Source organism: Zonotrichia albicollis, chromosome 3 (assembly GCF_047830755.1).
Source record: "Zonotrichia albicollis isolate bZonAlb1 chromosome 3, bZonAlb1.hap1, whole genome shotgun sequence".
NCBI classification, from domain to species: domain Eukaryota; kingdom Metazoa; phylum Chordata; class Aves; order Passeriformes; family Passerellidae; genus Zonotrichia; species Zonotrichia albicollis.
The window spans coordinates 68,072,180-68,083,381 of NC_133821.1; the positions used below are offsets into that span (position 1 = coordinate 68,072,180).

Sequence of the window (11,202 nt, forward strand, 5' to 3'; positions counted from 1 at the left end):
TTAATACTTCCCAAATGCTTTTGAACAAGCAATCCTGAGCAAAGAAAGAAATTATCCAAAAGCACAAGGTAAAATAATACACACAGAAATCACAAACTAGCCAACAAAAATATTTGCCTAATAAAACTTTTCAATAATCCCAAAGTGTTTTCTATTCAGCTTTTAGCTGTCTGGTCTACTGTCTTACATATTCTGAGGGTGCGTATTGATATTTCTCAAAAGTGTTATAAAAATTAGCTGAAAATACCCTTGGAGTCAACAGTGACTTGCAAAACTGCTGTAAGCAGCTTAAAAAAGGGTGCCAGAAGCATTTGCCACTGCAGAATAACAATGCTACTGCCAGATGCAACAAAGATTTTTAAAAGGTATGTTTGCAGTATGGCAGACTACTATAGCATCCAGCTTTTAGAATATGTTCAGTGTTGGATTCTGCTGAATGTAATTATGGAGGAAAAAGTTAAATGCAGTTCAAAAGATGCATAAAGCACATAAAATATCACTGGTTTGGTATCACACCTGAGGGATTACAAAACAGCATAGCAGACTTAATGAGGAACTCAAAAATGCTGTATAGAAGAAATCTGACAGATGCCTTTAGCAGGAAAACTGCAATACCCAGTGGAAAATTTGTCCAAGCCGCTGTTAAGTCCATCTGATGGAACCTCTGAGACCTGGCAGTATCAGCTTTGGAAAAACATGCAGCAGAAAATGAAGGTGTACAAATCTTTGAGAAAGTCCCTTACTGGACTGCAGTGACTGGACCAATAGTCTCATCCTCTGAAATGACAACTGACAACACAACTCTGTCAGCCTTTAATTTTACAACTAACCTCTGAACTTTTTATTGCACAGTTGTTTAGGTCTCAAGTGAAATACTAGAAAGGAAGTACATGTGTGCTCCTCTTTGATTTAACATACCATTTAGGACAAAAAAATATTCTGTTTGTTTCTGTACAGGTAGGAATCTGTCAGAGCAATGAGAGTATCACTTGGAAGTACATTATCATGGTTTAATGCCAGCCAGCAAGTACCAGGCAAATATTTGGTCACATAAGCCCCACAACCCACTCTAGCCCACCCCAGGGGGAACGGGGAAGACAATTGGAATAAAACCAAGGTAAAATACATGGGTCGAGATAATAATAACTTATCTCTTAATACCTTTAATAATTCAAATCAAAGAAGATAAATAGCCTGTCCCTAGGCAGTAATTGGTCCCTCCTGGCCAACATCCCCCAGTTTATACAGTGTGTGCATATTCTGTGGTGTGGGATTTCCCTCTGGCCAGTTTGGGTCAGCTCTCCTGGCCATGCTCCCTCCCGGCTTCTCACCCACCTGCTCACCGGCAGAGCGAGGGCTGGAAAGATCTCGGTTTGGGGTAAGCGCCACTCAGCGACAAGTGACGCAGCAGTGTTTTCACCATTATGCCACATTAAATTCTAAACAGAGCGCTGTGGCTGCTACTCGGAAGAAAATTACCTCTGCCCCAGCTGGAAGCAGGGCATACTTAAAGCAGGTCTTAGACCAGAAATGCTTAGTCGTTGTGTAAGTCACTCATTTTGAGAGAACAGGACTCGGTGCATGTCCTGCAAAGGTGACACACGGACACAGCGCTCCAGGGGAGGCGGCCCAGCCGAGCAGACAGGGAACACAGCGGCACCATCGCGTCTTCCTCTGTTTCTTCCACTCCCGACCCGACCTGCAACCGACGCCGAGCCGAAAGGCGCCGGTGCAGCGGCTCGCAGGAGCCAGGCAGAGCACAGCGCCGCCCCGGCCCGTCCCGGTAACCGCGGGCAGCAGGCGCCGCCCGGCTCCTACAAACGGCGGGGCCGCCTCAGCGCCGCTCCTGGCCCGGCCCGGACGCGCTCCCGCCGCGCCCCCGGCCTGTCCCTCCGCGCTCGCCGTCGTGCCGCAGCCAATCAGCGCGCGCGGCGCGGGGCGGGCGGGAGCGGGCGCGGGGCGGGCGCGGCCATGGAGGACGTGAGCGCCAAGTTCGTGTCGCAGAAGATCAGCCGGACGCGCTGGCGGCCCCTGCCCGCAGCCGCGCTTCAGCCCCCCGACGTCTTCGCCACCGGCTCCTGGGACAACGAGGTACCGGCCGGGCGGGCCCGGAGGCGCGGCGCGAACTTCCTGCCGGAGCGCGGCGCGGGTGGCGGCGGCACCCCACGCCACCTCGGTCCCCCGCGCCTCGGCCGCTGGGCGCGGGAGAGCGCGGCCGGAGCCGCCCGTGAGCGCTGCCCGGCTCGGCACTCCCGCCCTTCGCTTGGCCGTGCCGTGCTCGCTCCCCAAGGAAGCCGCGGGGCCGCCCCCGCGCCCGGCAGCGTTATTCCCCTGGGCAAGCGCTCCCCTCCGGCCGGGGCGGCTTCCTCTGGAGCTGTGCGCAGCCCGCGGCCCATTGCTCTCCCTGGCTGAGCCTTACTGCTCGGTGCTTTCCAAAGCGTTCTCGAGTAAATGTGGTACCCTTTCCGTTCAGGATAACAGGATCTCCATTTGGTCTGCTGGCGACCTTGGAAATGCGGGCCTCAATGGTGAATATCATGGAGAACCTCATTTGCTGTGTGACATCCAGCACAACGGTGATGTTATGGATATGCAGGTAAAATAGCTGTGTTGAATAGATCCGTATTTTTTAAGGGCTGGTCACTTAGGAGGAGTTGAGCGAGAGTGAACTGTCAAAATGCTGAGATTGGCCAAAAAATTCTTACAAAGAAAAAGAACACAGCCAGTCAATATTGCTGTGGTTTTTGTGGGTTTGGTTTTTTTCTCCTCCACCTACCAATAATTTAGGTTATTCTAAAATCAAAATGATCACCTTGATACTAACATTGGCTAATAGCATTCTTGTTAACTCTCTCTAGTTCTTGGATCAAGAAAGAATTGTGGTTGCCTCATCAACAGGAACTGTAACTATATTCCGTCATCATCAAAATAACCAGGTATGTGACATGCACTGACTTTAAGACGCTATTCTCTGTAATACAGGTTACTTTGATCTTAGTATAAAAGCATCTGACTACCAAAATGAATTTCTTTTTGAAGTCTGTTAAAAAAAGGTTTGATTTGACACATATGAGGAAAGAAAATAGCGTTTTACGCACATGCTACATAAACTAGATTCCAAAGCGAGACAGACTGGGGTATCGCCTCGTCTGTATCCATAAAGCCCATTCATTGAAAACATTCTTTAAGACATTAGAGTGTTTTGGGGCAGTAGATATTAATGGACTTCTGCCTGCCTTATCAGAGTTTTTGCATTCTTGAACTAAACGACTCCTTTTCAATTCTAACAAATTATGAATGAATTCTCATGTGTGTCCTGTGAAGGAAGATGTGTAAAACTCGGTAGCCTTTTGCTTTGATTATAAATCACTGGAAATAAATGCATAATTACCTTTTTATGTATGTTCATAGTGACACAGTAAAGGTGAATGTCAATTTATAATTTGGTGTGGTACCTAAAATAAATTAAGTTCCTTGCAATCAAGATCTGAATCTGACCTTTTATTTTCTAAGTGTGTCAGTTCTTTTCCCCTGTCCTGGGGAAATATTGAAGACATCAGCCTAATGAACAACATTTTACAGTCTATAGTGTTATTTCTGTTTGCTAGGTCATGTAAACATGGTGGTTCAGAGAAGAAATAATTAATGTGTCATAGAAGGGTTTTATGCTTAAGAGTTGATAAAAACTTAGATCTCTTGATTTTTGTTTATATAAGGGGATCTCATTCCCATGAAGTAGTGTGGCTTTCCTGGAGCTTGTTTCTGGTTTCATGAGTATTCTGGAAGCTTTTTTTTATCATGTTCATTATGTAAGACCATGATTTCATGTCTGGTTACTACTTAGACATTATCTGCTGACCACCGGTGGGCGAAAGCTCATTATCATGTGGATCAAGACACATCTTGTGGTGGAGCAGCCTGTACAGGAGTCGTCTGCAACAACCCAGAAATTGTCACTGTTGGAGAAGATGGTAGAATAAATCTCTTTAGGGCTGACCAAAAAGATGCAGTAAGAACTATAGGTATGTGAAATACCTGGGTTTTTAAATTAGTCTAGTTTGGAGGGGGGCTTCAGGTTAATACAACAAAACAAAAAAGTTAATTGAGTATTGATTTCAGTATTCCAGATTGAACATCTTTGTTCCAGATTATTCCTATATCCCTCCAGAATTCAAGTACTTGTAGCATATTTCAGATGCATTTCTGTATTCACTTAGGTATTTTTAAGTTCATGGTTTTACAGTAAAAGTTGGAGAGGGAGGAGAGGGAACATCTTGCAAGATGCTCTCAGGTTCTTCAGAATGGAGTTCTGTGTTGTAAGAAATCTGTTTTCTGGTTCCCAATTCAATGACACCTTGACATTTCCCAGGCACTAAGCTGAATCCTTAGCATGAAGATAGACTCTTGTACCTCGTTCAGTAGTTGCAAATGAATGCCTTGCTATTTTTGTTGTTGTTTAGTGGATTTAAGAGTACAGTACAAAGTGCATAGGTTTGTAGTCAGTTAAGGTAAGAAGAAAGAAATCTCAAAAGTTAGAGATTATGTAACATAAGTCATTTGGAGCCATGAAGGTGTATAATTGCTAAACTACTTAGTGTTAGTCTGTCATAAAACTTTAAATCCTCTAGAACCTCAGTATTCAGTAATCCAACATTTCTTTATAATGATGTTTTAGTGAGTTTTTTCTTCCCCTCTGCTTTCATTTAAACAGTAGGCAGAAAACTCATTCAAATATCTGTAAATAGACATCAGTGTAACTTTTTTGTCTTGATATCAGAAAATGTTTCCATCTTATGCAGAAAGATAATAATTTGCCTATATTTTCAGTATGAGCTGACATAAAGAATTTTAAAATACTTGAGGTGAAAGTAGACTTAACAAAGTTACCCCATTGTAATTAAGATAAAAAGTTTATCTATAGTAACAGAAATAAAATACAAGAAAATAGTGTCTCTTTCAGAAGGCCTCAAAGCTGTGAAAAGTTTCACCTCAAAGCTTGTTTGACATTGTAAATTACTCTTGACAAAAAGAGGCACTGGAGAAAGGACCTGAAAAAAAAGGGCCTTGCTATTTAGTTATTAACAAGCACAGCATAATTTGAGTTTAACTTGATACCACATTGGTAATTCGGAAAAGGTCTAGAAGTTGGTAAATTAAGTGTTTCTGTATAAAACTGCTTAATGCCATCAGCCAGAGTTACTGTTTCTTGGGTTTAGAATTCCATTATGAAAAGCTTCATAGCTGCTTTCTGTCAATAAGTGCTAGCTTTTGAGAACCACAAGCTTGGGTGAATTAATTCCCCTTCTAGGAACTACAAAAAGAAATCTTACAAATCAACAAGTAGTTTTGTAATCACCAGAGCTAATTTAATACATCTACTTACAGATTTGTCTCAGTAGTGTTTCATACAGTAAGCAAGGAAGGGCTCCTTTTTCACAGGGTATTTGCAGATACTAGAGGGTCTCTGACCCTGCCACTGCAGAGGTTATGCACATGTTTAAGCAGCTGTGTTCTGTTTTCTATTAAGAGTTACTTTGTTGCAATTAAATGGAGACTAGCATTCCTCAGGTTTACCTGAAAGCTTTCCTCATCTCTTGCAGACAATGCAGACAGCAGTACACTCCATGCAGTGACTTTCCTTCGCACAACTGAGATCTTGACAGTAAACTCAATTGGACAGTTAAAAATATGGGACCTCAGACAGCAAAGAAATGAGCCATCTCAAATATTTTCTTTGTAAGAGCTCCACTTTTTTACTTATTTACTGAAAAGCATGTGCTACTTTATATATTCTCATTCAAATCTTTCCTAATTGCTTCCTAACAACAGGATGGTAAATTACTGATTTATTTTTTTAAAGGATTTTAACTTTTTTGGTACTTAAATAAGCAAAAGGCAGACTGCTTAATGGCTGAACCACTGTTGTGACTCAGCATTGTGCTCAGCAGGTGCATTTTATGATTTAACTTTTGAAGGACTATTATACCTGTGCACTTCTCTTGTTTGAGAAAAAAAACTTTCAATCCTCAACCCCAAACTCTACCTGTTTATATTTGCTTTTCTTCACAGGCCTAATGTAAGGTTTCTGGCATTTGGAATGTATTTTTGAATGGTAACTTTGTGCCTTATAAGGTACTGTGAGAAAAGAAAATGGGCTAAATTTCTATCCTGTTGTTGTCTGTGTAATAATTCCCATTGCTGTTCCTAGATTGTGGTTTAGGTACCTGATTTTGTTAGTGCCTGATCTCCCTTTTTAACTCTTAGTATATACTAAACCTATAATTATATCATGCATCAGAATAATATTATTATAGGTATGTATAGATTATTATTTGCCTGCATGGCTTCTCACTCCTATAAAGCTGTCAAGTGCTGTGTAGATGTTCCATAGGGCACAGAACCCGATTGTAGCTTCATGTTGCCATACCTCTGGTTTCCAGTAGATGTCATGTGCCTTCAGCCTGGGGTGGTCAGAGTTACAGGAACTGAAGGTCCTGTCAGTACAGGTACCTCACTTGTCAATGCTCATGATGCGGAATTAGGAAGGGAAAAAGAGAAGCTAAATAAAAAAATTGTGTTTGGGTTATTTGGTTGTTTTGTTTTTTCCTCTTTGCAGGGCAGGTGACAGAGTTCCACTGCACTGTGTGGATAGGCATCCCAATCAGCAGCATATTGTGGCCACAGGGGGCCAGGATGGAATGCTGAGTATATGGGACATCAGGCAGGGTACTATGCCAGTGTCCCTGCTAAATGCTCATGAAGCAGAAAGTAAGTATCTGAAATGGAGAGGGGGAAGAAGGTAGCATTTTAGAGAAGTTTCTGATTACTGTAAAAATAAGTTGTAACTGTGGTAGAAAACACTCACATACTTGCTGCTTAATTTAATAATGGAATGGTTTGGGTTAGAAGAGATCTTAAAACTTGTTTACTTCCAACTTCCCCTGCCAAGGGTAGGTGCACTTTCCACTTGACCAGGTTGCTCAGAGGCCCATCCAACCCAGCCTTGAACATTTCCAGGGATGAGGCGTTCACAGCTTCTCTGGAAAACCTGTTCCAGTGCCTCACCACCCACACAGTAAAGAATTCCTTCCTAAGAACCTGATCTAAACCTACTGTCGGTTTAAAGCTATTCCCTTTTGTCCTATCACTACATGCCCCTGTCCTTCATGTGTTTTAGTATAGCTTCTAGGAGGATTTGTTCCATGTTTTTCCCAGGACCAGAGCTGAGGCTGACAAGTTGGTAGTTCTCAGGATCTTCCTTTCTACTCTTTTTAAACAGGGGTTTGTGCCCATCTTTCCCTTTTTCTGTCCCCTAGTACTTCCCCTGACTGCCATAGCCTTTCAGACATGGAGAGTAGCTTGGCAACTACATCATCCAATTCCTTCAGGACTCTGGGATGAATCTCATAGATTTATGTATATTCAGGTTCCTTAGGTGGTCATGAACATAAACTTCTTCTACAGTGGGAAGGACTTTTCTTCCCCAGACCCTGTCTTGTAGCCCACCCATTGGAGAGGTGTGGGAAGAGAGGTTGCCATTGAAGACTGACACAAGAAAGTTGTTGAGTAGCTCAACCTTGTCCCTGTCCAGTATTACCAGCTTTCCAGCATGGATTATTGGGGGACATACACCTTCTTGGACCTTCCTTTTCTGGCTGACATACCTGTAGAAGCCCTTCCTTTGCCAGGTTCAGGTCCAGCTTCTCCTTGGCCTTCTTCACTCTGTATCACTAACCTTCATCTCTATACTCTTCCCAGGATGCCTACTACTGCTCCATGTTTTCATCTGGAAAATGTGGCTTCCTTCTCTCTATAGGAGACTGCTTTTAGATAAAAGTGAACTCTCTCTAAACTAAAAATAGACTTAGTAAGCAATTCTTCAATGAGCTATTAGATGCATTTGATCAGAATGGCTGTTTCTAGCAGGGTTGGTGATAAATAGCCATGGAAGCTAGTGCAGATAAAGTAAAGCAGAATGCAGATACTAACAAACTTGAAAACATGACGAAGAAGGAGAGATTGAACATTCATTTGGTGTCTCCACAGTGCTGAAATAGCTCACTTTCCTGGCAACTATGTGAACAAGACAGCAATTCATTTTATGCTGAAAATTTTGTGATTTGATGCTACATTTAAATAACAAGGAATAAAAATATTTATTGATATTACATTTTACTGACTTAAATGTCTTCTGCAGTTGTGGTATTTAGACACAAAGTAATGTGTGTCCTGGGAAGGAATGCATGCTATGTGCAGATTTAAACTTAACTGCAGGGAAGATGACATGCAAATTGCGTGAATTCAGATAAGACTTCAACAATTTTCACAGTACTGAAAATGCAACAAAATAGAGTATTTTCTTTTTTTTCCTTCTTTTTTCTTACCCCCTTTCCCCCTGCCAGCAGAGGGAAAACTGCAGTATATAACTTAGTATGGGGCTTTGGGTTTCCTACCCACACAAAATTAAAAATGAAAGTTTTGATGGAGGCATGGGTTCTTGTAAACACATGTCTCTATCATGCTATCCAAATGCTTTGATTGAAGTACTTGAGACTTGTTTTGAAATGATTTTGCTTGATACTTGCAGTGTGGGAAGTTCACTTCCATCCCTCTGACCCTGATCATTTATTCACGTGTTCTGAAGATGGATCTCTTTGGCACTGGGATACTTCCACAAACGTATCTGAAAAACCATCTTTTCTTCATCAAGGTAAGGATGTTTGAAGTCCATCTGCACTGAATTTGTGAGTTGGTAACATCATTACAGTCAGTGTTCTCACATGACCCAATTAATAACACAATCTTAATACAGAAAATTACAAGCAGCTTTCTTTTCTTAGAAAGCAAACTTAGATAAGCACTTTTCTTAGATAAGCACTTGAGAAAAACTACTTATATGGCAAACAGTTGTGCAGGGTTTTTCATGGTCTGGTTTGGGTGTTTTTAATCTGCTACCCTCTGACCAGTGTGTGAAGGGCACATCTGTGCTTTCAAAGATGGACTGTATTCACTTAAAAATCATCTGTTTGTAGAAGAGAAACAGAGACAGTCTGACTAACATTATTGAGTCTCTGAGGGAGTTACACTAACTTAGAATACAAAAATAATTGGTAGGTTAATGAGATAGTAGAATTATGAATTTACAATTCAGGGTAATAATTGAAACTTTCAATAAATGAAACTGGATCCTTTTGCATGGTGGCAGGATTTTAAAGTTATGATACTGACTTTTAATATAAGCATTTATTTTCACATTCTAATCACAAAGACTGCTACCTTGCCACATTAGACAGTAGTGGGGAAACTTTCAGATGTCACCTGCTGCCTTTGGCCTCCAAGTTGTCATTCAAAGTTAAGTTTTATCTATGGAAAGTATAGGATTACTAATTCAAGTTGGACTCTGCATGTTTGCAAGTATATGAAGTATAAATCCTTTAGCATCACTTCTCACACCTGCTAATCTTATGCTGAATGATGGGTCTTACAGTGTGAGACTTCAGTTTGAACATAAAGTGTTATGTGGAAAAAATTAAAAGTCAAATATAGGTATATCGTTTGCTGCAAAGTGGGAAGGAGGAGCAGTAGGGAATAAGTGTTATTGAAGCAAAGCTGAAAACCCCAAATAGAGCAAGACATTCTATAAACAGACTTGTGTTCTTGTACCCTTGCTTTAGTATCTGTATAGAGAAACTTGCAGGTACTTACACTCTCCAGTGAGATGAGTTAATAGCTGCTGTGATGTATTTGTCTTAGCTGAGGGTAGAGCTGGTAAATAATTTTGTAATTATTTCAAGAACTTGATTTTTTTAAGCTATTTTTTCCTTCATTTACCAAAGAAATGACAGCTACTCTGAAAACTGACTTAAACGTAAAATTTTATTTCCATTATGTCTGACCCATATCTACTGTGTTTCTCCAAATTCTGAGAATATATAAACGAATTTGAAACTTACTTCGTGTTCCTTCTTTCAGGAGGAAGAAGCACTGCCTATCTTTCCCACAGCACCATGAACCAGTCTGTCGTAAGTGCCTGGCTAAGCAATGATCCGACCAAAGACCGCATGGAAATCACCAACCTCATTCCAAACCAGACTTTGTCTGTGAATAGCTTAGATGTTCTAGGACCATGCCTGGTATATGGTACTGATGCAGAGGCTATTTATGTGAACAGACAACTTTTTGCATGAAGTGACTGTGATATCCCTTTGAAGCATTGACCAGCTTGAACCACTGGGAAATGTCAGGTTCATTCCTAATGCTACTCACTAGTCTGTTATTGGCATGTGTGGGAGCAGCCTCAGCTTGGTCCTGGTGCTGTGCAAGAAGTCAGGTGCTTCACATTCTGACAGCTGTCACTTGATGCTCCAGGATGGGTAACTGAGCAAGCTTACATGCCATTTCTTCCCTGCTGCCTGCTTGGTTTTGACAAGCAGGAAAGTAGTCACTAAAGGGCAAAATCTTTGCTGTCAAGTGATGTCCATAATACACACATACATAAAAACACAGGAAAAGGTAAATGCTGAATTTTTATTTTTCCCTGTAAAGGTATTTTTCAAGTATCATTTCTAAAGCGAAACTGTGGGCTTCGTGGAAGTTCTTTTTATGTCACCTGAAAGAGATGGGTTTTTTTTAAGCTGAGTTTTTATATATAGGGGAATATAACTGTTAATGTTAGTTCATGAGCTGGAAGGAAAACTGTTAAAGCTATGAAATGTGAAAGGTTCTATAGGAATCTAAGCATTCTAGCAACATTATTTTGAATTATTAACAGCTTTATCGTGGATGCTACATGTTAAAACTTGATAATGCACCAGTAAATCTCCCAACAGAAAAATGGGGTTTGCAATTAAGAAGTCATAATTGACAGATGTGTTGGCTGTGTTTTCAGGTGTAAGAATGAGAGTTTCTAAACTTGAGACATAGTCTTTGTCACAAATTCACGTCTGGTTTATTGAAATCTTTGAAAAGTTTTAAATTTTATTAGCATTGTACCTGCTTTCTTTTACAGAGAACTCTTTCTCTTTTTATTAAAAAGTTTTGCACAAGAGTAGTGGTCTGACTTACTAAAATAATTCAACTAGATGTGTTTGTGGGAACTTATTTGGATTGAGCCTGGGTATTGAACCTGAAGGATGGAAAAACCTCTGTATTTGGGCAGGAAAAGGTTAGTTATGAGGTGTTACATGGTATTTCCACCATAAC

General features: G+C 41.1%; 1 protein-coding gene across 1 annotated transcript; it reads left to right on the top strand.

Annotated features, from left to right (window-relative positions):
• Window positions 1-1,801: 1,801 nt before the first annotated feature.
• On the top strand, window positions 1,802-11,047 carry NUP43 (nucleoporin 43). Its single transcript, XM_005488097.4, has 8 exons — window positions 1,802-2,091; window positions 2,474-2,596; window positions 2,859-2,936; window positions 3,845-4,022; window positions 5,601-5,736; window positions 6,617-6,768; window positions 8,588-8,710; window positions 9,973-11,047. The coding sequence occupies exons 1-8, from the start codon at window positions 1,972-1,974 to the stop codon at window positions 10,185-10,187; spliced, it is 1,125 nt and encodes a 374-aa protein (XP_005488154.1). The 5' UTR covers window positions 1,802-1,971; the 3' UTR covers window positions 10,188-11,047.
• Window positions 11,048-11,202: the final 155 nt, after the last annotated feature.